Below are 27,062 nucleotides of genomic sequence, written 5' to 3' on the forward strand. Positions count from 1 at the left end.
CCAAGATCCAAACCATGGAGAGGACAGCAAAAGCCACAAGTTTGATCCCTGGGGATTTCCTTCTCACCTTCCCATTCCCAATGGAGTTCCAAAGGGTTTTTCACTGGAATAAGGGTCAGAGCCATGGTGGGAAAAGGCCTTTATTTGAAATTTTTTGCTTAGTCTGAAGCTCAGTGTGGGTTAGAGCCACGTTTCCTGTGGGAACAGGGGTTAGAGAGTGCAGGTGGCAACCTGGAGCTGGGATCAGCCTGGATCTGGGATCAACCTGGATCTGGGATCAACCTGGAGCTAGCCTCCACATCCCAGGGAATTTGGCCAGAGTGGAAAGAGCTGGAATGTGGCCACAGAGATGAAGCTTAGAATTGCCAAAGCAACGAGTGTCTGCCATAGGTACCCCATGGGTGTCCCGTGTCACCCTTTTGGTGGCACTCCAGACTTTGGTCTAGCGCCACCAGGTTGGACACAGGGCTGGCAGGGCCACCAAGTTGGACGCAGGAGTGGCAGGGCCACCAAGGAAGGCACAAGGCTGGCAGGGCCACCAAGCTGGGCACAGGACTGTCACTTCCAGGGGATGCAGGGACGAGCTCTGCTTTCCCCATCCCTGTGTTCCCAGCTTCCCTACTGGGATCCCAAGGCGCTCTCCCAGTTCCTGCAGGTTCCTCGGGTTAGCACCAGGTCTAAATTAGAGCCATTAATTCCTAACGAGGCACCCGGGCTTCCCAAAAAAGAGCAGAGCAGGAGGTGGGGATGAGCAGGGACCCCCTCAGAGGCTGCCCTGGCGCAGCTGCAGGAAGAGCTGGTGCAGCCGTTCCGTCACGGCCACCTGGGAATGGGAACAAGACGGGTCAGGGAGCAGCTCCTGGGAATGCCACTGCATTTGGTGGCCCGAGCAGCATCCAGTGGAATGCCGCTGGATTTGCTCAGGCCACCAAATCCAGTGGCATTCCCAGGTGTGTGCCGGTGGGATGTGGGAAGTGCTGGACATACCGGGTAGGGCTGTGGCTCGTGGAGCCGGCGGTGAGCAGGGCTGAGCAGGTTGAGGGACACCTGAGCATGGGTCCTCACCTCGGGCAGGCTGGGCAGGGGCTCACACACCTGCAGGGATGGAGATCCAGGTGGGAAGATCCACGTGGGAAGCCACCACCCAAGCCACCGCATCTGGGTCGGCAGCAGAGTTGTTGGCGCATCTCAGAAGCCACCATTGCCCTGGATCCACCCTCCAGCATGGAAGAGGAGCCTTCCCAGGAGATGGGACCACCCCTGACCTGGCCATCCCTGAAGTAGGTGCGATGGAGGGGCTCCACAGTGGTGGGAGTGACCTTGGTGGTCTCCTCCAGCCGCCCCAGGACTCGGATCCCCAGCTCCTGCCCCGCACTGGGTGACGGCTCCTCTTCCAGGGCCATGAGGTCCATGAAGGGGTGACCTGCCAGGAAGACATCAGGGAGAGAGTTATGGAGCAAGAGATTCCCCCAGGACTCTGGGAAGGGTCTCCAGACTCACCAGCAGCATCATAGAGCCGATAGATTGCCTTCATCCCTGGGATTGTCATCTTCTCCTCATCCTCCGTGAGCTTCAGGCATGGGGAGCCATTGACCTCCACCAGCTGTGGGAGAAGGGAAGGGAACCTGTGACCCCTCTGGAGAGGCAACTGATGCAAATCAGCTAAAAAAAGACAATAAAAAACCCTAAAACCACCCCAAAGTTGGGCATTCTGCCTCCTCCTGCCTGTGGAGGACTCTGGGCTTCTGGTGGGCAAAGAACTGTCCATGACCCAATGCTGGCACCTGGAACTTCCCTGTGTCCTGGGCTGATCCCACAGTGGGGGCAGCAGGAGGGGGGGGGAATTCTGCCCCTCTGCCCTGCTCAGGTGAGACCCCACCTGCAGAGCTGCTCCAGCCCTGGAGTCCAACATCAGGAGGGCGTGGAGCTGCTGGAGCAGGTCCAGAGGAGGCCATGGAGATGCTCCAAGGGCTGGAGCCCCTCTGCTCTGGAGCCAGGCTGGGAGAGCTGGGAATGCCCAGCCTAGAGAAGGCTCCAGGCAGACCTTGGAGCCCTTTCCAGTGCCTGAAGGGGCTCCAGGAGAGCTGGAGAGGGACTTGGGACAAGGGATGGAGTGACAGGATGAGGAGGAATGGCTTCCCACTGCCAGAATGCAGGGTTGGATGGGATACTGGGAAGGAATTCCACCCTGTGAGGGTGGTGAGAGGCTGGAATGGAATTCCCAGAGGAGCTGTGGCTGCTCCTGGATCCCTGGAAGTGTCCAAGGCCAGGTTGGACAGGGCTTGGAGCAATCAGGGATAGTGGAAGGTGTCCCTGCCCATGATGGTGGAGAACCTTCAAAAATCCCTTCCAAGGCAAATTCTTTTGTGACTCTGTGACTCCAGTGGGGCTGGATGGCCATGGAGGATTGGGATATTTGGGATTTAGGCTGCCACCTTTACCTTGTAGACACAGCCCAGCGACGGCTGCAGGGGACACGTCACCAGGTTGGTCCCGATTCCAATCATGTCGATCTCACTCCCCTGAGGCAGCACAGAAAACAGAGACCATCAACATCCCAGCCCTGCCAGCACCAGGGACAGCCCAGGTGACATCCCAGCCCTGCCAGCAGCACCCAGGTGACATCCCAGCCGTGCCAGCAGGCTCCTCACCTCCCTCCTGAACTGCTCCAGGCTCTGCTCACTGATGTCGTTGCTGACAGCGATGGGGATGGTCCCAAACCAGGGCACCTGGAAGCTGCAAGGAGCAGGATTTGGGAGGATCCATGGATCCACCCACAGCACCCAGAGCTATGAGGGCTCCCAAATCCTGACTGGATGCAGGTGAGGATGACAGGGACAAGTGACATCCATCCCAGAGCTGGCGTGGGACTCACTGAGCTCCGCAGGCTTGGAACACTCCCCGGATTTCCTTGGATTGCTGGGCCAGGTCCCCACTGTCCAGGCGCACTCCGATGGCCTGGTATCCCAGCTGGTGCAGTGCCAAGGCCACGGCACAGAAATTGGGCAAACCGCTCCTGGCATGGGCAAGGGAAGCGTTAATGACAAGTGGAAAACTGATCCAGGGTGGATCCAGCATTATTTCCAAGCCCTGCACCAGCCAACATTTCTACTTCAGGGCCACATCCATCCCCTGTGCCATGGTGGCAAAGTCCTGGTGTCCTCACCTCCTGACACAATAGGTGTCCAGCAATCCCTGGAAGTCACACGGGAAGGTGACGGCGTAGGACACGAAGGCGGCCAGCTCGCCCTGGTTGGCCTTGCTGGGAGGAGTCTGGAGCAGGACACAAACCTGCTGCAGCCAGGACACAGCCAGGTCTGCCAGATCCACGGGATCTCCTCCGGCCCGAGGCGGCAGCTCCTGCCAGGGGAACATGGGATTTGCACAGCCTGTGGCATCATCCAAGGTGCCAGGAGTGTGGGAACAGGTGCAGTGTTCCATTCCCCATCCATCCCACTCTAATCCCTGTCAGCATTCCCATCCCACCCCTATCCATATCCTCATTCCCATCCCATCCCCATCTCCATCCTACCTTACCCTGATTCCCACCACATCCCTATCCCATCTCCATTCCATCTCCTCCCATCCCCAACTCCATACAAACTCCATCCCCATCCCACTTCCCTCTGCCCATCCCAATCACACCCATATCCCACCTTCATCCACATCCCATCCCCAACCCTACTCAATCACTCTCCCATCCCAACCCTTTCCTATCTCCACTGCTATCCCCCCTACATCCCCATCCCCATGAGATCCCTACCCCATCCCATCCCATCCCTATCCAATATTCTTCTCCATTCCCATCCCATCCCAGGCCCTGCTCACCCGTTGCTGCACCTCCTCCAGGCCCCTGAAGGACATGATGAAGGAGTGGGCGATGGTGCCGCGCACGGGAATTCCGTAGAGTTTTCCCGCCAGGATGTTGCTGGTGCAGTCGAAGCCTGCGAGGAGGGACAGGGGGGACACCCAGGTGATGGCAGGGCCGCGGTGGCACCGGGCACCGTGGGGTGGGACTCACCCCCAATGTAGGAATATTTGGATGCCGAGAGAGCTCCATCCGGCCCCTGCGCGCGGCGGAGCCCCATCTCTATGAGCTTCATGTCTGGGCCAGCCAGGAGACGGAATCTGGCAGCGTTGGTGGCCACCAGGCTGAGGGACAAAGGGGACAGGTCACACAGAGCTAGCACAGCCAAGGGGAAGAGGCTCCAGGACCCTCCCTGCTTGGACGAGGCAGGGATCACCATGGGACTCGGTGGACAGGGATGTGGTGGGGTTGACCAAGGGGACTTGGGGGACAGGGAGATCCTAAAGGTGACCTGTGGGAGACCAGGACATCTCTCAGGAGAACCTGAGGGACAGGGAGACTCTTCAGGGTGGGCTGGACATGGGAAGCCCTCAGGAAAACTTGGGGGGACACCCTCCAGTAGTTAAATTCAACTGGTAGAATTCCAGCAGTTAAATCCCAGTAGGGGACTTGTGGGGTCATGGTACCCCCAGCACTGGGGTGTCCCTCTGGATCGGGGGGTGCTGCACTCCCTTCCCTGTCCCCCTCCATCTTCCAGGGGCTTTGGGATCATCCCCATCACAAAATACCTGGCATAGTTGATCAGGCACAGCAAGGTGGTCTCCAGCAGCTGCACCACCAGGAGTGGCCCCTTCACCTGCAGGAACGGCACCTGAGGGAAGAGAAGTGACATCCTGGTCCCTCTGGAGAAGAGAGGAGCTGGGAAAGGCAGGAATGGGGGTCCAGGGGATCCCAGAGTCAAGGAAAAGGAAAGACCTGGGCCTGGGAGAGGTGGGATGGTCAGGAAAGGGGTTGCAGAGGGATATTGGTGAAGGAAAAGGGGGTACAAGGGGATTCCAGTGCCAGGGAAGGGGGTGCAGGGGGATCCTATTGCCCAGGAATGAGGGTCCAGATTGTCCCTGTGCCCAGGAAAGGGGTTCCAGGGGTTCCCAGAGTGAAGGAAAAGGGGGGCCACAGGGTAGGGACATGAGGATGGCCAAGATGGGGGTTCAAGGGGTCAGTGGTGTTGAGGAAAGAGTGGGGAGGCTGGGGGGTGGGAAGGCAGGAGTGGCAGTCCAGGAGCTCCCAGGGTCAGGGAAAAGGGGGGCACTGGGAAAAGCAGGATTGGAGTTCCAGGGGATCCCAGGTTCAAGGAAAAGGAGAGGTCTGGGAGCTGGGAGAGCTGGGATGGTCAGGAAAGAAGATGGAGAGGGGTCCCACCCTGGCAAAGACGACGGAGCCCTCGGGAATGGCGGTGACGGTCACCTCGGAGGCGTCCAGGGTGGCCAGGTAGTCAAAGAAGGCGTCATCGATGGTGCTGGGCAGGACAGAGCGCAGGTACGCAACATCTGTGGGGACAGCACGGTGACACCGGGGACGAGGGACACAGGGGGAGGTGGGGGGGAACACCGAGCCTCCCATGGACAGGTGAGTGACAGCAGATGGGTGACAGCACCCCCAGAACGGAGTGTGACAGGGTGGGGTGGCCCAAGTCCCCTCTGAGGGACATCTCTGGAGGGTGTCCCCGTGTCCCCCCAAGTTTCCATGACAGCTCTTTGTGTCCACCCCTGCCCTGTGTCCCCTGAAGAGTCTCCCTGTCCCCTAAGTTCATCTGAGAGATGTCCCTGTCCCTTTATGAGTTGTCCTGATCGCCTACAGTGCCCCAGGGGGGACTGTCCCCCAAGTCCCCCTTCAAATGCTGTCCCTCTCCCCCACCGCAGGTCCCCAGTCCCACAGGTCCCTCTGAGCGACGTCCCTGTCCCCATTAAGTTCTCTTGAGGGATTCCTGTTCTCCCGAAGTCCCCTGTTCTCCCCCATCCCCAGATCACTCTGAGAAATGTCGCTGCCCCCCTTAAGTCCCCCTGAAACGTCCCCAGAAACCCCTGGATGCTGTCCCATCCCTCACAAGCCTCCTTGAGTTGTTCCCCCATCCTCCTCCGGGGGGGATTTCCCTCCTTCCCCCCACGTCCCTCCCACCCTCATCCTCTGCCCTTTCCCCTCCTATCCCCTGGAGTTGTTCCAAAGCCTCCCTGGGAAGGTTCCCCTCCTTCCTCTCCCACCACCGCTCCTCAAAACGCTTCTCCCCCCTGTCCCCTCCTGTCCCCACTGTCCCCTTGAGCTGTACCCCCCTCCCTCCCTCCCCCTTGACCCTCTCCCGTCCCTTCTTCACCCTCTCCTCCATCCCGCCCTGCCCCCTGGAGCTGCTTCCCTGTCCCTCCAAGTCCCACTGGGACGCTCCCCTCGCCCACCACTCCTCCCTACAACCCCAACACGTGTCCCCCCCTTGTCCCCCGCTGTCACCACGCACCGGCAGCGGAGAAGCGGAAGGCTCGGAGCCCCCGCAGCCCCTCGGCCAGCCCGGCGCCGAGCGCGAAGGAGCCGCAGAAGGGCGGGCGGCGGAAGAAGAGCTCGGCGGCGGCCGGGGCGCGGTGTCGCCCGGCCCGCCAGTGCCCGTAGGCCATGGACACCTGGTACAGGTCCGCCAGCGGCGCCATGGCGGGGCGGGGACAAGGGGACAGGGGTGGGGACACGGGGAGGAGCGGGGAAAATAGGAGGGATACGGAAGCGCGGGGTGCGAGCACGCGGGGATGGCGACACGGGGACGCGGGGCAGCACACGGGGGGACACAGGGATGGCAGCACAAGGGGGGACACGGGGATGGCAGCACAAGGGGGGACACGGGGATGGCAGCACAAGGGGGTACACAGGGATGGCAGCACAAGGGGGGACACGGGGCAAGGTTGGCGACACACGAGACCTTAAATCTCTCTCTGGACACACGGGGCGGCAGCGCACAGTGGACATGTGGCGCGGGGATGGCAGCAGAGGGAGGATACAGGGACAAAGGGACACGGAGGACAACGAGGACAGGGCAGCAGGGATGGCAGCACACTGGTGACACTGGGAGGGTGACAGATGCAGGACACTGGGCACAGGGGATGGCAGCACAAGGGGTGTGGGAATCCATAAAATCCGAGAGTTTTAAGAAGTTTGTAAAAGACAAGCCTCAGTTGCAGCAGAATTGTGAACAGTGCTGAAGCAGCAGAAAAAATATGCAAGCTGTAGAGAAGATAGGGGAAATAGAATAATAGAGCTGTGTAGTTTAGCTTTCTAAGTTGCAAAAAGTTTCTCTAGCAAGGTTAAGCTTATGATTAGAGCTCTGTGCGTTGTCACTTATAAAGGAGCATTGTATTCAAAAATAAGCAAGCATTGTTTTAACCAAAGCTATGTGTGCTTATGGTGATTGGATAGAATTACTGTCAATATGCTTTTGCTTTGTGTAATTAGCTGAGAAGAGTTTATGGTATGTTGTAACATTAAGTTTCTTTAGCTTGCTGCTCAGACAGCGAGCTGTTCGCATCGCTCCATTATTCTAATCATGTAATAAAAGTGATGCTAAAAAATAAACAGCTCAAGACGCTCTCCTAGCAGCCCCCGTCCTGTTTGTGTCTGCATATAAACCGCTAGCATCAAGGGGGACACGGCACAGGGATGGTGGCCCATGGGGGACACGGGTGGTGACATGACAGAGACAGGACACAGAAGGCACACGTGGCACCGCCTGGACCAGCAGGGACTCAGGATGGCAGCACAGGGGACAAGGGGCACTCCTAGCAGCGCTCTGGGGGTGGCAGGACCCTGCGAGGGACACGTGTCACATATCAAGTGACTGGCCACACCAGGACAAGGAACAGGCTTGCAGCACAATCCCATGAAGCTTCCTGTGTCCCTTGGTGGCCCTTGGACTCTGGCACTGGGACAGACCTCGTGTTCCCAAAGTCAGGAATGTCACCCGTCCCCTCACAGCACCGTCCCATGGAGCTTCCAGTGTCCCTTGGCGGCCCCAGACCTTGGACTCTGGCACTGGGACAGACCTCGTGTTCCCAAAGTCAGGAATGTCACCCGTGCCCTCGCCAGGCCACGCTCAGCTAAAGTGACCTGGGCAGGGAGTCAGTGGGAAAAGAGGGATGAAATCCAGCAATTCCTGGATGCTTCCTGGTTATTCATCCTGGTTTTCTTTGTAGGGAGTGACTGGGGTCTCTAAACCTTGGGAAAGGTGGCTGGAAACAACCTGAGACCTTCATTCCAGCCCCAAAATTCAGGTCCATGTCTTGAGTTCTTTCCTTCCATGAAGGATGGGGGAATCATGGAATTGTTTAGGTTGGAAAAGATCTTAAATATCTCTCATTCCAATCCCCTGCAATGGGCAGGGACACCTTCCACTAGGCCAGGTTGCTCCAATATCCCAAAATCTCCCATCAAATCCCCCTGGAGAAGCTGCACTCGAGGGAAAAACCCACGACCCAACGTGCACTCCCAATGTTCATCTTTATTAATTCCAGGTTCGGATGAGGGGGATACAGTTTTCCCTTCTAAATCTTGTTAAAAGCAGCAATATCCACGCTCTGCACCTGGAAGGGGACAAAAGCTGGAGTCATCCACGTGTTCCCAGGAAAACACACCTGAGTTAACCCCCCTCCCATGGCTTCCAGGCCCTTCCCACATCCCATTCCAAGACTTACGTAGTCCTCAAACTTGGTGATCTCCTCCTCCAGGATGTCTGTCCCGACTTTCTCGTCCTCCACCACGCACTGGATTTGGAGTTTCTTGATGCCATATCCGACTGGGACCAGTTTGGAGGCTCCCCACACCAACCCGTCCATGTGGATGGACCGGACACACTCCTCCATCTTGGCCATGTCGGTCTCGTCATCCCACTGGAAAAGTGGGAATTGGGAGGTTTTAGGGTTTTCCTGGAGATCATTAGCAGCTCCAAGGGTGACATCTCTGGGAATGTCACCACTGATCCAAAGTGCCCTTTTTTGGCTGGAGAAGGCTCCAGAAGACCTCAGAGCCCCTTCCAGTGCCTCAAGGAGATCCAAGAAAGCTGGAGAGGGACTTTGGATAAGGGTGGAGTGACAGGAGAAGTGGGAATGGTTTTAAACTGTAACAGGGTAAGAAAAGATGGGATATTGGGAAGAAATTCCTCCCTGGGAGGGCGGTGAGGCCCTGGAGTGGAATTCCCATAAAATCTTTGTCTGCCCTATCCCTGGAAGTATCCAAGGCCAGCTGGGAGCAACCTGGGATAGTGGAAAGTATCCCTGCCTATGGAATGAGATGGGATTTAAGGTCCCATCCATCCAAACCCATTCCAGGCTTCCACGGCAACAAATCCCACCCGGCTCCGAGCCCTTGTTTGGAATTCCACAGGTGCCACCACCATCCACCTGGACGAGAGAGGATTCCCAGCCCCACTCCCAGAGCTCCCAAATTCCCAAGGCCACTCACCGGCTTCACATCCAGCAGGATGGAAGACTTGGCGATGAGTCCCGGCTTCTTGGCCTTCTTCTCCGCGTACTGCCGGAGCCGCTCTTCCCGGACCTTGGCAGCTTCCTGGTCTTCCTCCTCATCATCGCTCCCAAAAAGGTCAATGTCATCATCCTCATCCTCCTCAGCAGCAGCTGGCTCGGATTTCTTGGCCGGGAGCTCCACTTTTTTGGAGGGAACGCTGAACGGTTCCACTTTCTTCACCGGATCCGAGGTTTTTTTAAAGGGAAAAAGAGGGAAAAGATTAACCTGGAGTTGGAGCAGAGCAGCCAAGAAAAGCTCAGGAATGGGAACCTCCGCTGACCAGGACACGCTGTGGGATTTATATGGATTTACCAAAACAGGACGGTTCTCCACACGGATCTTTGGTTGTAATTCCTAGAGAAAAATTCCAGCATTTTTCCACTGCTCACCTGGGTTGGAGGAACAGATGAGGGCTGGTGGGAAGTTGAGGATTTCTCCAGAGCGTTCAGGCGGCTTTCCAGCTTGAAAATGGCCATCTGGAGGTCTGCAACAACTGGGGAAAAAAGAGGGAAAAATAGGAAAAATGACCTTAAATTCCCAGTAGCATGTCAGGTCTCCAGGCAGGACAAGGAATTCTCCCACTCACCACTGCGGAGGTTCTGGTTCTCCACTTCCAGGTGGGAAATTCGGGACAGGAGCTCATTTTGGTCACCAGCAGCTCCAGGGGAGGTTGTGCTTGCACTCTGCAACAAGGAAAACCAGGATGAAATTGAGTTGTTTCCCCTCGTCCTGAAAAATCCATGAAGCAAAGCAGAGTCATGTCTTCAGGGAGAGAGGAAGTTCAGGAGCTGAACTAAAACCAAGGATATTTTCTCTAAATTAGGATTGAAACTAATGGAGCAGCTCTATAAAATTAAGCATGGACTAAATCCCAAGGAATTTCAGCTGGCACCAAGGAGCAAAGGAAAAAATCACTCTTCCCACTCTCAGATCCCAAAATGCCACTAAAACCACATAAAATTTCACACCAAACCCCTTAAAAATCTTGCTCTCCTCTCCCAACCCACTGAGGGACAGGAATGACCTGCCTAAGGTAACACTGGGAAAGCTGGAAAGATCCCAGGAATTCTACACTCCCACCTTCCCTAGCCCAGCCATAAATTCCTAACAATTTCAATCTGCTTTAACACATCCTGAGGGAATAATTATTCCAACTCTGGTTTCAATGGATTTTTTTGACAGCAAAAAAAAAGAGCTTTTTCTTTTTTTTTTTTTTAATGCTAAGGAGGTTCCTTATCCATCAGTTTCAGGCAACAAAGGGAATGAAAATAACAGGATTTGCCCTTGAGTTGTCACTTCTAAGTGAAGAGAGAATAATTTATTCTCTTTTATTCCAGTGTGGAATCTCAGCAGTCACGTAAAATGGAAAGAGGGAAAAGCAGGAATAAGATGAAGAATACAAGGCACAAGGAAGAAAGGTCTGAATCATGGAATGGTTTAGGTTGGGATTTTAAGGATCATCCAGCCAATGTTCCACTATCCCAAGCTTTTTCAAGCCCTGTCCAACCTGGCCTTGGACACTTCCAGGGATGAGGCTGGGAAATATCAAAGGGCCAGGAAAAAATTCCATCTCCGATGCCTCAGCTGTGGATTCAGGCTCAGGAAGGTGAGCGCAGCTCCCTGGACACAGAGGTGGGATGAAATCCCATTATCCAGGTTTATCCCAGTGCCAAAGGACAAACCCTGAGGAAGGAGAACTTGCTCCATCCTCGTCCCACCAGATCCTCTCCCGTTTTTCCACAGGCTCCATCCATGCACGGCTCACTTACAGAGGAGCGTCCCGACTGTTTCTTGGGACGGGCACAAGGAGCTTCCTTGCTCCGAGCAGGGGTCTTCTGCTGCAGGGTGGGAAAAAGTTTGGGAAGATGGGAAAAGGTTTTGCAATTCCAGAGGGAACTCAAGCACAGGGAAGAGCCGCATGCAAGGGGAAGTTAGGGAGCAGTGGGAAGCAGCCTTGCACTGCAAACATTCCCCCAGGAATTCTGGGATCTTCTCCACGAACATCTCGGTGTGTGCAGGGAGCTCGTGCAGCGCTGTGGGCTCATCACACCATGCCAGCCCTGATGCTCCAAGGATGGAAATCATGGAATTACAGAGGTGGGAAAATCCCTCTGAGGCCATCGAGTCCAACAGCTCCCCCAAGGCCACCACTGAGCACATCCCCAAGTGCCACATCCGCAGGGATGTCAAATCCCTCCAGGGATGGGGACTCCACCTCTGTGCCAGGGCTGGACAGCCCTTTCTGTGAGGAATTTTCCTAATATTCCAGCTAAATTTCCCCTCTGGTGGTTTCCTCTCATCCTGTCATTCCCTGGGAGTAGATCATGATTCCAAACTTGGAATCCTGTCAGGGATTTGTGGAAGTGAGAAGGTTTTCCCTGAACCTCATTTTTTTTCCAGGCTGAGCCCTCTCAGCTCCCACAGCAGCTCCTGGCTCTCCAGACCCTTCCCAATCCATTCCCTTCCCTGGAAATACTCCAGACCCTCAATGTCCTTTTTGTCATAAGGACCCAAAACTGATCCCAGGATTGGAGGTGCCCCAGCAGTGCCAGCATGGGGACAGGAAATTTTTCTTCCCTGTCAATAATAATTCCTCAAAAAAAAGAGGCAAGAGCATGGGAAGAACAAGGGATACCTGTCCCAAGCTGAAGCAATCAAGAGATCTTAATTGGAACCCATAAGGCAATGCAAGAGGCACAACCATGTCCCAGGTCCTCAAAAATTATGGAAAATTTGCCTTTATAAGACTGAGATCTTCCCCGAGGAGAGGATGCTCCAAGCTTTGGGAATGAGGACACCATAGCTCCATTATAGCACACAAAACCCACTCCCTCTTCCAACTTCCAGCTCCACACAAGCATCCATGAATTTTATCAGGGATAAGAATTCAAAATTCCCAGGGTGGGGAGTTCCACAGCATCACTTCCCTCCCTTCCTCTGCACTCTTGTATAAAGCCCTCAAATCCTTTATTTTTAAGCCATAATTTTTGTGCTGAACCCACCTCAAAGCTGAGGCCTATCTCAAATATTCTGGACAGCTGAACTGCTTGGGCAAGCTGGAATTGTGCATAAAGTTAATTATCCAAAGAAATAAAATCCCTGGGAATTATGACAGGTACAAAACTGGACTTTGGACTAACAACTTGGTATATAAACATCTGTTATTCCCTGAAGTTTGAATCCACAAAATACATTTTAAATATCAGACAATAAAATTTTTCCCATGTTCAGGTGGAATTTCCTGTTCTACTTCCTGCTTTTCCTCATAATCAAGGAACTCCAGACTCCCATCATATTCCAAGTGCTCATTCCTACGTTTTATGACACAATCCCAGCCTGAAATTCCCAGCAAAAAAGCACTAAACTCCCATTTTCCCAGTTTTTCACAGCCAGCTCTTCCCTTGCAATATCCTTAGACTCCTGACAATAACTCTGGAGGAAGGAAAGACAAAAATCCCAGGATTTTTGCTCTTCCCACTTTTCTCTGGATCACACACTGTAAATTTGGGGGTTGGGAATGCAAGGAAGAAGTTTAGGAATGTCCTAAAGTCCAGCCTGGTTACCCAACATTAATGATGACCCTTGAGGGATATTCCAACTATTTTCCAGCTACGTGGAGGATCCAACCCCTTCCCCAGGAACAAAAAATATCCAGCAATTTCTTACATCCAACTCTAATCCCCAACAACATCTCCAAATAATTTATATCCCAAAATTCCTGTCCTGGCTTTGGGCTGTTGCTTTACCAATTCCCTGTTACAGCACCTGGATGATGCAAACTTCTGGGATTCTCTCTCAAAAAAGCTCTTTAACAGGAGTCAGGAAAGAAATTCCTCATCTTTGGCAAAACACTCTGGAAGGTGAGGATGAGCAGCACTTCCAGGTGATCTGGGTTTACATTCCCTGCCCATTGCCCAATTCCAAAAGTTTCTCCCAAAGGAACTTTATAGTCTCTTTGGCATGGGGGCCTCCTTTAGCCATATTTTTTTTTAATAAAATGAGCCAATTCAGGAAATTTTTTCATTAAGCTGTTGACTGAAATCCTGATTCTTTATATTCATCCCAAATGTCTGGCTCCTTTCTGCTGGTGTAAGGAGGAATATGGAATATTCCCCTTGGAAAGGGGGAATTCCTTGTTATTGCCTGATCAAAGACAGAAACTGAGGGTGCTTGGGAATTATGAGGCCAAATAATGGATGGATTACTTTGGGAGTCCCACTACAAAGGCAGGAAATCAAGACACCTGAGCTGAATTCCATGGATTTTCCCATAAAACCACTCACTGGTATTTTAACTTCCTTTTACACAAATGAAGATTTTTTTTTAGTGGTCTTGTCTGCACTCAGCACAAAAACACCTCCACAAAGTGCATTCCTGAGCTTCTCCAGGATGCTCCAGTCTCGGAGTTTGTAGCCAAGCTGAATTCCCTGGATGCAGCAGATGGAAAACACAACTTTTTTTGGTTTTTTTTTTTCACATTCCCTAAACTGGAAGCAAAACAGGGAAGAGAAGGTGGCAGCCCAGTGTATCCCAAAAAAGAGCCACGCGCTCAGCGAGTTGGAACCTGTTAGTTACGACCCATGGGAACATCCCACCAGGAAAAAAACAAAAAGGAAAAAAAAAAAAAAGGGAAGGAAAAGCCCAATTCAGGGAATTCTTTTAACCCAAATCCAGTTTTGGCAGCGCTGCAGGTGAGCAGCACGTGGGGACAGGGCGGAGCTGGTGGCACACGGCGCTGCACACCTTGGTCTTCTCCTCTAGCTTCCAACCAAGAAGCCAAATGGTCTATGGGATTAGAATTCCATAAAAAGAAAAAAAAAACAAAAAAATGGGATGCAGGCAGCCAGCTGGTGAGAGCTTGGGTACTCACTCCGGCCAGCGATTTCTGGATATTCTCCCTGGCTCTGGCAATGTCGCGGAGGATCGTGCTGGCTCCGTTCTCCTGCAAACAGCGCAGAAAGAACCAAGAGTTTCTTTTTTAAAAAAAATATTAAAACATGGGAAAAAAAAATTCATCAGGGAAGTTAAAAAAAAAAACAACAATGAAAGAAGGAGGAGCGAGGGAATTGGGAAAATTGGGAATTGTCCTTTCCATGATTCAGTGATTTTTGCTTTAAGGATTGGGGCTAAATTGGGCAGTCCCTGGTCACGTGTCCAGGATCATCCAGTCAAAGAGCTTTTAAATTCCCTATAATTACCCTGAAAAGTTTGGGATGCTGCCAGAAGGCTGGAGTGACTCCAGAACTCCTTAAAAACCCAGCCCCCAACAGGATTTTTCCATATTATTACCTGAGTTCAGGCAGGAAGTGACAACCCTGACTCTGCTCTATCCAGAGTGGTGGGACCCAGAACACCAGGAATTTTTTCCCTATGCTCCTGCTGCCATGCCTTAGCCTGGATTTCAAGATTCCCTCCCTGGAAATTCCATCATCCATTCACTCCTTGCCTTTCCCAGACTGCAACCCCCACCAGCAAGACCCGAGATGTGAAACTTCCCACAAACCCCCAAATCCTGAGTTAAACAGAAAATGAAACAGAAACAGCCTGGACACATCCAGATGGGCTCCACTCCCTGCTACTTCCAAGGAGGTTTTAAGGGTATTTTTCCATGGGGGAAGTGGCTGATAAACTCCTCCAAACACCCTTCAAACCACCTCTCCCAGGCCAAACTCCTTCACTGCAAGCTCCCGATGTGCCTTGAAATAGTCGAACTGTTCCAAGAGGTTTTCACTCCAAAACCCACTTCCAGCACTCATCCAGAACTCCCAATTTTTTTCATTCCCAGTCTCCTAGGTGCTGTGCCAGCACCTAAGCCAGGATGGGCAGCAGGAATAGCTGGAATGTGCCTAAAAGTTAAAATTTCAGCAAAAAGCTTCCCCGTGAACACTTGGAAAGAGGCACTGAACACTCAGCATTCCAAAGGCACAAGCAGTTAGGAGCAGGAAGAGGTTAGGAAAGCTCTGAACCTTGGAACAGGAATAATTTTGGGATAACATTGAAGCTGGAAATATTTCAGCTCAGCAGGATCATGCTTCCCCCCTCCACCTTCCCCTCCCCAACTCACCGGTACCACGAACAGAGTCTTCCACTGGAACACCTGGAATATTTCCAGGAGCACAAAGAGAGGGATAAAAAAATCCCCCCCTCCCCCAAAAAAATCTTTGCAGCTGTGGTGCCTCTGCTCAAACTTTAGGTTTGTATTCCCTTGGAATATTCCAAAGGACTGCTCCAAAATGGAAGCAAAGCAGAATTTCCCCTGGATGAAGGGGGGCAGGGATGCTCTTTGCCAATAAAATTGGGGATTTGGGGATTTCCAGCTCAAATTGTGCCCCCACAGATCCCAGCAGCCTGGAAAAATTAAGGATAACCGCTGGAAGCTGGGACTGGTTCACCTATTAGAAAGGCACCTGATCTCCCAGTTCCTTGGGATCAAATCCTTTAGATTGCACAGAAAACAGTGGATTAAAAAAAAACAAATGGGTCTTAAACAGCTTAGAGAACTCCAGGAAGACTTGGGGGAAAAAATAGAAAAAAAAGAGCAGAAATCCCACAAAAATCCAGGTGGATCATGTCCTTTGACTTACTCTGGAATTCCTGGGATTGGGAATTACCTGCTGGCGGGAGGGGCCACCCACGGGGCCGTTCATCTGCTCGTAGAACCTTCGCTCGGCGTCGTCGTATTTGAACTTCTCGAACCAGATCTTGTCGTGCAGGAAGTAATCCACAGCCATTTTCCTGGGAAAATATCCACAAAAAGTGAATTCCTGCAAGGACTGAAGGTTAACAGCTCATCAGGAGCGGGTTCTGTGCCTGCAGCTCGGCTTGGCTGCGGATTTAAGTATCCGGGATCCTCTTAAAAAAGCAGGACAGATTAATCACCCACCTGCCTGACCTGGTGAGGAGTGGGGATGGGATGAATCAGCTGATCCTGACTTTATTCCACACACAAAAAAAATTCCTAAAAACCAGGACTTTCTAGTTCATGCTAAGGAAAATGTCTTGGGTAGGAGAATAAAAAGGGAATTGAAATAATGGAATGGTTTGGGTTGGAAAAGACCATAAAGATAATTTAGTTCCACCCTCCTGCCATGGGACACCTTCCACTATCCCAGGTTGCTCCAAGCCTTATCTAACTTTTCCCTGGATACTTCAAGGGATGGGACATCCACAAGTTCACTGGGAAATCTTGATTAAAAATCAGCAACACTTGGAGGGGACAGACCTGGCACTACATGGAAAAACAGCAAAAAACTCCAAATCCTGCTGGGAAATGGGGAATTTTTATGGAGCAAAGGTAGGTTAAATTCTTAATTTGAAGGGAAACAGAGCCCTCAAAAAAGAGGAAAAGAGGAAGTGCCCTGAATTCGAGCAAGGGAGAGGGACAGAGGCAGCAGGAGTTTGAGAAGGTGGAGAGCAGCACAAGAAAACCACAGCACAAGAAAACTCTCCTCATCATCCCAAATCCCATAGTTTTCCATAAAACACTTCCAGGGAAGCCACAGATGATTTTCCCAAAATCAAATCCCTCCTTATCTCATCTACCCACTTGGAAGAGACCACAGGCCACCAGACACAAGAACTGCAGCAAAACCACTTTCCACACCCAAATCTCCAGGACCTGCTGGAATTCCAACCAGGAATTCACTTACAGAAAATCTCAAATACAGACAAATTTATCTCACTTTTTTACAGAGACACGTGGATTTTCCCAAATATCCGTTTATGACCAACTAAAAAGGAAATTGTCCCAAACAGGACCAGGTGAAAGGTATTTGACCCCTAAATCCCTTGACACAAAGATCCTAAAAGCTTTCCAACAAATCCCAACAAAATTCATGGACCAGAAATATCAGAAATAAGGATGGATGCTCCAAGAGTCTCTTTTTCCAGGAATATCCATCTCTACCTTAGTTCTGCCTTTGCAGAAGATCCAAGGGCATTCCAAAAATCAACAGCCTTAATATAAATTCCCTTAAAAAACCAAACTACAGCACATGCTCCAGACTGATTCCCTAAATTGTATTCCAGTCACTTCCAAACCTTCTTCAAGCTGGATCCTGGTTATGATGTTGATTTTCACATGGAATGAGAGGATGGAAAGGAGGATGGTGCTGTATCCATGCAAAAAGGGGGATAATGAGCTCACTTCCCAGCCCTGCCTTTAAACATTCAACCTCTAGCTCCACACAATCACAGCCTTTATCCACCAGAATTCCTCAGGAGAAGGGAAATTCCTTGAAGGATTTTCCCCCCTGCTCCCTGCCCACTGGGATCATCTCCAAGTCCACCCAGTCTTCTCCACATGCAAATTCCTTCTGGCTCAACCCCGACCTGGCTGGTTTTTTGTTTGGTTTTTTTTTTTTCATGGGTGTTACCCCCAAAAAAACTTCTCCTACTTCGTTTCCAGAGCAGGACTGTTCGGAGCAGCTGGATGGGAGGGATTTTCTGCAGCAGATTCCTGGATCCCTGTTTTCTCTGCTGCTCTGGCTGCTTCCAGGGCAAAATATCGGGATTCAGCCCTGTCGTAGGTCACCTTATTCAGCCACACGGATTCGCTGTCCTTGTGCAGGAAAAAGCAGGTGGGATTTTCCTTGGGAATATCGGGGAGCTCAGGATTGGTGGAGGTGATTCCCATTTGTTTCCCAGGGTTGTGGTTCTTGGATGCTTCCAGGCAGCCACGTTGCTGCTGTTGGGTTTTATCCAAGGGATGCCCATCCAACATCTTCTCATAAAAATTCTTCTCAGCATCATCGTAGAGAGGCTTTTCCAGCCACACCTCAGATGCCAGAACTTCCCAGTTGGAAATCTGCGGCTTCCCATTGACCGTCTGCTGGTCAGAGCTGGGCAAACTGGGAGAGGAGGCCACGGGAGAGTTGGGAATGCCGGGAGCCAAGCCTGGAGTGGCAGGAGTGGGCAAGGCCGTGCCGTAGCCCTCATCCGGCGTTCCCAGCCTGGAATTCGCCCACACGGACGGGATGGCCAGGACGTTGGGAGGAAGGAAAAACTGGGATTTCTCCATGAACGCCCTCTCGGCCTTATCGAAGTCAAGCTTGTTGATCCAAACCCCTTGGACAACGTGGTGACAGGCGGCCAGGCTTCCATGGGAACACATCGGGAGCATCCTTCCCTTGGGAATATCTTGGCTGGATTTCGACCTGGCCACGGCAGGAGATTCCTGAGCCACTTTTCCAGTCTCAGGTGATTCCCAACTCTGGGAACCTGCTAGTTTTATCCTGTAGGTGTTCTCGGCGCGGTCATACAAGGGCTTGTCAAACCACACGTGCTCTGCCGACATTCCCGCCAGGATCGCCTCCAGCTTGGAATCCTGAGCTTTGGGTTTCGGCGAGCGCTTCCGTTTCCGCTGTTTTTTGCCATTCCTGGGTTTTTTCGGGTCCCCCTTGAGCTCCCCCTCGATGGAATCCTCGTGGCAGATCCCGTTGATGGCCTCGGGTTCCGGCACTTCCCGCTCCGGCGCTTCCCGCTCGGCCTCGTCGTCCCGGTGTTTTTCCAGCCAAACTTTGTCTGCGGAGCAGGGATTTTTCCGTGTCCTCATCTTCCCGAAAATAAACGGGCAGCATGGAGAGATAAGCACAACAAATGTAGTGGCAGCAGAGCAAAGCAAGGGCATGCAGGAGATGTTTTTATCCATTAATATTCCCGGGGAAAAGCGCAAATATTCCATTTATTTCTCCCTTTTGGGATAAGTTTGAATTCCAAGGAATTCAATGCGGCCGAAACCGCTTTCCTCCTAAAATATTCCTGCCAAGAATTCCCATTATTAGAAATTTTAAGGCAGAAAAAAACCCACAAGATTTTGTTCAAATCCTTGGGAATTATAGGATATTATTCCAAGTTAGTGGATTAGTAATTAATTGTTACTTATTCCCAATTAGGCAAAATTTTGGAAAAAGTGGCTCAAATTTTTGAGTTTTTGGAGGTTGTTGTTTAATTCTGATTGGGTTTTCATGCTGAAAGGTAGGTGCTGAAAAACTGGGTTTGAATTTTGGGATACAATCCAAGTTACTGGCAAATTAAACTTGTCCAGGAGCTGGAAATCTCATGATTAATTCCATTATTAATTAATAAAAGTTGACCTGCGCCAGATTGCCAAATAGAATTCCCAGACAGATGAAATATCCTCAAAAGTTTGTAATTCCAATAAGTCCTGGAAGATTTTGGAAGCCTCAAGTCCAAGGCTTAACTTTAAATTTCAATTTAATTTTCAATTGTCATTTAAACTAAATTTAAAATTTATTGCTTTTAATTTAAATTTTAATTTAATATTGATTGATTTGAATTTAAAATTTACACATAAATGCTTTTTTCGGGTCTTGAATATTTCCATTTAAATTTATATATTACTAAATTAAAGTTTTGCCTTTAAACATCTAAATTGATAGAGTTTAAAATATTAATTAGATTACAATTAGACAAATTATTAGGAATGGCAAAAGAAGATTTTTCTTTTTTTTCCCTAGAGTTGGGAAACTGATACAACTGAAAGTGCTTAAAAATTGAGTTTTCAATTCAGAATGTCAAGAGAAACTTCAAAATTAAAGCTTACTTGGAATTTTTGAATTTATTTTATGGAGCGATAAATTTGTGTTTAGGATCTTTACATAGCAATAAATTTATTATAGTAAATAATCAGAAAAAAAAAATTTGTGGGATTTTGCACCAAAAAAATCTACAATTTATTTCTTTTTAAACTAAATTTTAAATTTGAATTTTTTAAAATAAATTCAAGAATAAATGTTTTCCCCATTATTAAATTATTTTTTAAAGTGATTTTGCTCCAGTTTTTAAGCAGCTCCAAGCCCTGGAATTGCAGCCCTCATGGATGAGGTGAATTATGGAGTGGGAATTCCATAATAAGGAACTCCCAGGAGATTCCCTCCCATTGACAGAGCTGAAATTAATTTTTAAAAACTCTTCAAAATTAATGATTTCCAAGAAAACTGCAGGAATTTGTCTAATAAATATCCCACTGGTGCTGACATTCCTGGATTTACCAGAATTCCCAAAAAACCACACAACAATTAGAAGGTACTTACTTTTTTTGCTCCTATGACAGCATTAAAAAAAGAAACACAGGATAAATTTAGAGAAAAAATTCCAATTTCTATGGATGCAGCAGCTCCTCAGCCAAAAAATTAAATTAATAATTAATGGGTTAATTAATTTGAGCTCATTAACTTCTCAGAACTCCATGGAGTTTGTGAACCAACACCACAGACAATGAGTTTATCTTCATTTTAATAACAACGAAAGGAATATTATTGTGATGTTATCCAAAAGGATTTTCCCATCCCAGCAGCCTGAGAATTCCCAACCTGCCATCCCAGTCCTGGCATGTATTGATGGAATTCAGGATCCCAAATTTTTGGGTGGTTCCAAACATTCCTGCAGCACCTTTTTGCTTCCATGAGCAGCCAGACCTTATGTTCAGTCCTGAAAAACCCCAAATTTCCAAGGAAATAAAGCTTCTAAACAAGGAGAAATTAGGAAAAACAAAAAAGAGTAATTTCTCTTCTGTGTCCATCAGTATTCCTGGAAGAACCTGGGAAAAAGGAATTTTAATCACACAAACCATCAACTTTCAACATTTTCCACTCAAAATTGCCATTTTTACCTTCACAAACACAAAGTTTTAGGATTATAAACCACGCTGTGGCGTTGGGAATGTTCTCCACTGGGAAAAGTCACAGCCCAGAAACTCAGGATGAGTTCAAGAACCATCAGGGAAATAAAAATAAATCAAAACATTAACACTTGTATCTAATATTTAATTCATTTAAATCTAGATCTTCTGCTGGTTTTTCCAATTCAGCTGGAATTTGGCTGTTCCGAAATTCCTGCTGATTTCATTCCCTAAAATTGGCTCTTCTCTAAGTCAGATCCTTATCATCATCTTATCGTCACCTTGGCTATGAAACAAAGCTCCACATTACAGGAAAACACCACAGTTCCCATCCCTGATCACCTAAAAACCACAACTTTCTGCTCCAAGCTGAAAATTCCTAATGAGACAATCATGGATATGGGAAATTGGCAGACAGGAAAGACTTGGAAAGTGTCACCTTCAAGAAAAATAGGGAAAAAAATAAAGAGTTAGGAATGAACAGCTCAGGTGAGGAAAAATCCTACCTGAAGGTCAGGAAGAAATGGGAGAAACCTGGAAAAGGAGAGGGAAAAAATCCAGCAAAACAGCTCAGAAAAGGGAATTTCTCATCCCTAAGGATTGTGATGATCAGGATCCCGATCAATCCCAAATCATCGCTGACCTGGATGCGACAGAACAAATCCATCGGGGATTTCTGGGAACGCCGATGCGGCAGCCTCAGCAAGTTTAGGCAGGGATGTAATCCTTCAAAAACCCCACGGAGCACAACAGCAGCAGCCTCTGCCCGTTCCCAAAATAGTTTGGAAATGGATCCCTCCCTCCTGAGCACTGAGATCAAAAAAACAGGGAGAAGACAAACCCCACCAAGGTGACGGAAATTCGGGAACAGCAGAATGAGGAAAGAGGGACAGGTGAGATAAGCAGAGCCCAAGTGCACCTGGAGTTGATTTTCCAGGTTTCCCAGCTCCAGGATAAGTTTGGAAAGGCAGCCAAGGGGGTTGGGATACGGGATGGATTGGCTGTTCTGTGCCAGGACATGGCAGCAGCTCCAGTTTCCCTTTGCAGCAAGTGACTGGACAAAAAAAATCCCAGGAATTGGGGGAGGAGCAGATCCTTGAGGCACCTGGAGCAGCTGGGGAAGTGTGGGATCCCTAAATTCCCTTCCTTACCCGGGCAGGAATAACATTGATCCCTCTCCCCACCACCCCCAATCCAGACTTGAAGAGGTGAGGCTTTAATACATCAGGAATATTGCCAAAAAAACAGGGAATATGTCCCCACATTGTGTGAAAAACCACAGAGGTTTAGGGAGACCCCCACCCACCCCGTGCCTGTAACACAGAGTTCCTAAATCCTGGGAAAGGAAAAGGACCACAAAGACATGGAGAATCCTAAAATCCCCCCCTTCCCTGTGCCTGGCAAGGGGAAAGGATCTCCCACATCCTCTTTTTTTGGGGTGTGAGGGGAGGAGAGACCCCACAGGAAATGTGGAAGGGGTTTCCACATGCCCCTTCCCAGAACTATTAAGGGAAAAGGAACCTAAAACACTGGGAGTGGGGAGTGACACCACAATATTCCCTGGGATTTTAAGTGGGGAAAGTAACCCCAAGAAACAATGGCACCCTAAATCCTTTCCTTCAGGATTCTCAAGGACTCCCAGGACCCCCTTTTCAGACCTACTAAGGGAAAAGGGACTGAAAACATGAGGAAATGGAGGATCACCCCCGTATTCCATAGGATTCCAGGCATGGAAGAGTTATCCCAAAAGCCAAGAGCGCCTCAAATCCTCTCCCTCAGGACTCTGGGGGAATGGAATGGACCCTAAAGACAATAGGAAAACCCCCCAAACTCCCTTTTCTGAGGCTTTAACAGGGTGAGAGACCCTCACATCCAAGGAAGGACCCCCAAAATTCCCCTCTTCCCACCACTGTCAGGGAAGGAGCCCCATTCCTTATGAGGAGACCCCCAAATCCCTCTTTCCGCAGGAAAAGTGCCCTAAAGAGAACAAAAGGGGTGACCACAACCTCCTTCTTGGGGATTCTAAGATGATAAAAGAATCTTACACACCCTAAACGGCCCCCCTAAGCCCCTTCCTCCGATATATCATGAGGGCCCCCCCTCATCTCCCGCCCTAGAGGGATAAAGGACGCTCCGTAAACCCCCAAAACTCCCCTACCGATGCTCAGGGAGGGGGATAAATGACCCTAACTGGGGGTATAAGGCTTCCTAGGGGCCGTAAGGGGCTGGAAACCAGGACTCACCAACAGCTTTGACCCCTTAAGGGCCCTCCGCTCCCTTTGGCGGCCGCCGGGATAGAGAGGGGGGCGCGTGCGCCGCGCGGAGGGTTATGGGGGAGGCGCGTACCACACGTGGCGCGCGGGGGGGTGGCGAAGGAGGTGCGCTGTGGGGAGACAACGTGTGACACGCATAGAGCGGGGCCTGTCCCCCCCACAATAAAAGAGACATGTGGAACATCACGGAGGGGTGGAAGCGGGATGCGCGAACCACTCCTCTGTAGCTATTAGGATGCGCCGCCCCCCCTTTTCCTTGCCAAGTTGGATTCGTCCTCGTACCTCCGCTAGCGCCCGTGGGTTGTACCACTCTGCGAGAAGGGGGATGCGCCACCTCGCTGCTTCCCCCACGCTACTTCCCTGCCTCCCCCAGGATGATCCCCTATATTTTACGGGGGGCATTACGGGGCGGAGGAGGTTCCGCCCTGTGCTTGCGGCCCGTTGTCTCCCTCCGCGCACTTCTTCTCCCTCCCGTGAGAGCCAAGTGGAACAGCTCAAGGGGGAAAGCGACGTGAGAGGAGGGGGCAGCGCTCCCCCCTTTTCGCAAAGTGGTACAACCCAGAGGCGCTGGTGGAGATAGGAGGAAGAATCCAACTTGGCGAGGAAAAGGGGGAGGGGGAGCGGCGCAACTTAGTGGCTGTGGTGGGGTGCGCGCATGCGGGGGACCGGACCGGAGACAAAGGCGCCGCCGCGCCCCCCCCACCCCATCCCCGCATTCCTCCCCGGTTATAACGCGCCCCCCATTCCCATGGATGCGGGCGTCGCTCCATGCCCGGGGAGGAGCCGGAGGAGGGCGGGGGAATGGCAGGAGGGCGGCGGGCAGGAGGAGGAGGAGGTGGAGGCAGCAGCGCATCAGCCGGGGGGGTGTCGGTGAAGATGTCGCTTCGCCGCGCCTACTCCATCAAGGACAAGCTCCAGGCCATCGAGAGGGTGAAGAAGGGCGAGCGCCAGGCGTCGGTGTGCCGGGCTTTCGGGGTGCCGGGGGGCACTCTCCGGGGGTGGCTGAAGGACGAGGCGAAGCTCCGCTGGTTCCTGGAGCAGCTCGGCGGCGAGGTGGGCACCCAGCGCAAGAAGATGCGCTTGGCCAACGAGGAGGAGATCGACCGCGCCGTCTACGCCTGGTTCCTCGCCCTGCGCCAGCACGGCGTGCCGCTCTCCGGACCCCTCATCCAAGCACAAGCGGAAGCCTTCGCCCGGCAGATCTACGGGCCTGAATGCACCTTCAAGGCAAGCCACGGCTGGTTCTGGCGCTGGCAGAAGCGCCACGGCATCTCCAGCCAACGCATCTACGGCGAGGGCGGCCTCCCCACCGAGCCCGAACGCGCCTCCGGCCACCCGCGCCGAGGTCCTGCCCGATGCCGGCGGCTACGGGGATGAGCAGATCTACAACGCCAACATCACCAGGCTCTTCTGGAAGCTTCTCCCCAGTGCTGGAATCACGGCAAGGCGTCCAGCCCGCGGCGAACGCGTCACGGTGCTGCTGGCCGCCAATTTGACCGGCTCCCACAAACTCAAGCCCTTGGTGGTCGGGGGTCTCCGCGATCCCGCCAGCCTCCGGCATCACAACCAGGAGAAATTCCCGGCTTGCTACCGCTACAGCCCCGAGGCCCGGCTGGCGCCGGCGCTTCTGCGGGCTTGGTTCTTTGAGGACTTCGTGCCGGGGGTGAAGCGGTACCTGAGGCGGAGCTGCCTGCAGCAGAAGGCCGTGCTGCTGCTCAGCTCCGCTCCAAACCGCTCTGGAGCGGGGGCTGAGGATTCTCCACCGCTCCAGACTCCGGATGGGTCCATCCGTGCGCTGTTCCTCTCCAAGGGTCCCTCTGGGAGCCGTTTGGCCGGAGCAGGAGGCCGAATCCCGGCGCCGCTGGAGCAAGGGGTGGTGTCGGCCTTCAAGCAGCTCTACAAGCGGGAATTGCTGCGCTTGGCCGTGTCCTGCGGCGGCCCCGGCAGTCCCGCGGATTTCGTGCGCTCCTTCCTCCTCAAGGACATGTTGTACCTGGCTGGGCTCTCCTGGGATCTCATCCCGCCCGGATCCATCGAGAAGTGCTGGCTGCTGGGGCTGCGCGCCGCCTTCGAGCCCCAGCCCGGCGAGGAAGAGCATGGGGACACCCCCGGAGCGGAGGAGGGCGGAGGGGACAGCAAGGTCTTCAGTGACCTGACCCACCTGGCCGCCTTGGCCTTCAAGTGCTTGGCTCCCGAGGAAGTGTCCGACTGGTTGCACTTGGATGATGCAGCTCCAGGTGCGGAGGAGGATGATGATGGCGAGGAGGACGCCGAGGAGGAAGGCGCCGAGGGCTGCGCGGCGGAGGAGGATGAGGAGGAGGAGGAAGCAGCTGGTGGCAAAAGGGGTGAGGAAGGAGGAGATCCTTTGCTGCCCACGGCTGGGGAAGCCATCCAGGGTCTGGAGACGGCGCTGCGCTGGCTGGAGGGACAGGACCCCCGGGAAGTGGGGCCGCTGAAGCTGGTGCAGCTCCGCTCCCTCATCTCCATGGCCCAGCGGCTGCGCCGTGGCCGCAGCCCCCAATCCTAGGGCAGGGCCAGCTGCCACTTTTTGGCTACCAACCACCCCTGGCTGGCCACAGAGCTGGGGACACCCCATTTGTCCCAGGGGGATGGTGGTGGAGGTGCCACTTGCCCCTCTGTGACCATGACTCCCTGGGGATCAAGAAGCCCAGATGCCTGTGGGTCACAATTCAGGGGATTTTTGTGCAACAACTCGAATCCCAGGGTTGTTCCTTACCTAAATATATTTAGGAGGTGCTATTTTTTACGTCCCTTGTGGCCCCTGGTCACTGGCACTGCCAGAAGGGGGGTGGATGCCACCCCCCAAAATTGCCCAGTTCCCCCAGTTCCATGGGGAGAAGGGGTGAGGGAAGGACCTGCTCAGTGTCCATGGGATAATGGGGGGTGTTACCCTGAAAAATCCCCACATCCCAGAGCAGGGTTGAGGTGGGCACAGCCAGCTGGACATGGGCCACTCCTGAGGTGCTGCAGGGGAAATATTCCACCTTGGAAGAGGCTGGTGACGCCCTTCCCACTGCTGAAACAGAATCCTGTTACACCAAGATGGTTTGGGGCTGGTTTAAGACAATTTCCTTCAGGCACTGGATTGGGAAAGGGATGCTTGGGTGGCATCCATGAGGAAGAGTCACCTCCATCATTCCCATCACAGCTGGGAACACCTGGACCACAGGTGATCCAGGTACCATCATCTGAGCATCCCCATGGAGCTGAAGGCTCCAGGGTTGGGGATTGAGGTGTTCTCACGGGGTTTGTGGGGTGGCCGGGGCTGGAGGACACATCTGGGTGAGTTGAGGTTGGGCTCCTGGCACTGCCTTGGAATATTGGAGGCATCTGATGGGAATTTAGCAGCTCCTGACCTGATTTGGATGAAATTTTAGGGTGTTTAGCCGAATTACTGGAAGGGGGAAATGAAATTAACTCCTCAGTGCTGCCGTGCCCCATGTCAGCGGGCGGGTGGGGGTTTTTACTTGTTGGTTCTTTGTCTCCTTGCTGCAGAGTTTATGGAAATTAAATGGATTTTTATTCCCACGTGGAGGTTGTCATCTGTGAACTGCCAGGTGGAGCCATCCCAGAGGGATTTGGGGTAGCACCAGGGGGATCTTCATGGGGTTGTGTCCTCTCCAGTGTGGCCTTCCCCACACCAATGGGGTGTGATCGTGTAAAATCACATTTCTGTTTATCATCTTTTACACCAAAATCGCCCCATGAAAAGATTCTGGAGCTTGGGACGTGCTCATTTCAACCAGGAGTTTGTGAATGAAAGAAAGTT

The 27,062-nt window shown here is 51.9% G+C and overlaps 3 protein-coding genes across 8 annotated transcripts; 1 reads left to right on the forward strand and 2 right to left on the reverse strand.

Moving 5' to 3' along the window:
• Positions 1 to 130: 130 nt before the first annotated feature.
• NAPRT (nicotinate phosphoribosyltransferase) lies at positions 131 to 7,251 on the reverse strand. The gene is made up of 13 exons (XM_030971515.1): positions 6,315 to 7,251; positions 5,228 to 5,355; positions 4,597 to 4,679; positions 4,022 to 4,152; positions 3,829 to 3,944; positions 3,167 to 3,360; positions 2,876 to 3,016; positions 2,652 to 2,736; positions 2,442 to 2,522; positions 1,501 to 1,603; positions 1,266 to 1,423; positions 988 to 1,095; positions 131 to 823 (listed from the first exon to the last, which is right to left on the reverse strand). The coding sequence occupies exons 1-13, from the start codon at positions 6,499 to 6,501 to the stop codon at positions 764 to 766; spliced, it is 1,575 nt and encodes a 524-aa protein (XP_030827375.1). The 5' UTR covers positions 6,502 to 7,251; the 3' UTR covers positions 131 to 763.
• Positions 7,252 to 8,316: 1,065 nt separating this feature from the next.
• EEF1D (eukaryotic translation elongation factor 1 delta) lies at positions 8,317 to 23,357 on the reverse strand. Of its 6 annotated transcripts, XM_030943059.1 has the most exons (11): positions 23,243 to 23,339; positions 20,413 to 20,423; positions 17,755 to 18,911; positions 15,970 to 16,093; positions 14,229 to 14,300; positions 11,128 to 11,196; positions 9,945 to 10,041; positions 9,748 to 9,851; positions 9,296 to 9,532; positions 8,530 to 8,724; positions 8,317 to 8,418 (listed from the first exon to the last, which is right to left on the reverse strand). In XM_030943059.1, the coding sequence occupies exons 3-11, from the start codon at positions 18,909 to 18,911 to the stop codon at positions 8,380 to 8,382; spliced, it is 2,094 nt and encodes a 697-aa protein (XP_030798919.1). In that variant the 5' UTR covers positions 20,413 to 20,423; positions 23,243 to 23,339; the 3' UTR covers positions 8,317 to 8,379. The 6 variants fall into 6 exon arrangements, with proteins under 6 accessions (XP_030798919.1, XP_030798921.1, XP_030798920.1 ...); XM_030943061.1 differs by lacking the exon at positions 14,229 to 14,300; XM_030943060.1 differs by lacking the exon at positions 11,128 to 11,196 and having other exon boundaries at positions 23,243 to 23,338.
• Positions 23,358 to 23,915: 558 nt separating this feature from the next.
• TIGD5 (tigger transposable element derived 5) lies at positions 23,916 to 26,821 on the forward strand. Its single transcript, XM_030943801.1, is given in 2 exon segments — positions 23,916 to 24,579; positions 24,581 to 26,821. Coding segments are annotated over 2 exon segments (1,758 nt in total). The 5' UTR covers positions 23,916 to 24,040; the 3' UTR covers positions 25,800 to 26,821.
• The last annotated feature ends 241 nt before the right edge of the window (positions 26,822 to 27,062 follow it).

This window comes from Camarhynchus parvulus, chromosome 2, assembly GCF_901933205.1.
Source record: "Camarhynchus parvulus chromosome 2, STF_HiC, whole genome shotgun sequence".
In the NCBI taxonomy this organism is placed as follows: domain Eukaryota; kingdom Metazoa; phylum Chordata; class Aves; order Passeriformes; family Thraupidae; genus Camarhynchus; species Camarhynchus parvulus.

What these genes read in the sequence shown, in the direction of transcription:
- EEF1D (XM_030943059.1), bottom strand. Translation starts at nt 18,911, where the DNA reads ATGAGGACACGGAAAAATCCCTGCTCCGCAGACAAAGTTTGGCTGGAA. An exon ending in GTGGCCCCTCCCGCCAGCAG is followed by an intron (nt 14,301 to 15,969) that starts GTAATTCCCAAT and finishes CGCTGTTTGCAG; the next exon opens with GAGAACGGAGCCAGCACGAT. An exon ending in GAACCAGAACCTCCGCAGTG is followed by an intron (nt 9,852 to 9,944) that starts GTGAGTGGGAGA and finishes TTTTTTCCCCAG; the next exon opens with TTGTTGCAGACCTCCAGATG.
- NAPRT (XM_030971515.1), bottom strand. Translation starts at nt 6,501, where the DNA reads ATGGCGCCGCTGGCGGACCTGTACCAGGTGTCCATGGCCTACGGGCAC. An exon ending in TGCCTGATCAACTATGCCAG is followed by an intron (nt 4,153 to 4,596) that starts GTATTTTGTGAT and finishes TTTGTCCCTCAG; the next exon opens with CCTGGTGGCCACCAACGCTG. An exon ending in TTCCAAGCCTGCGGAGCTCA is followed by an intron (nt 2,737 to 2,875) that starts GTGAGTCCCACG and finishes TGCTCCTTGCAG; the next exon opens with CTTCCAGGTGCCCTGGTTTG.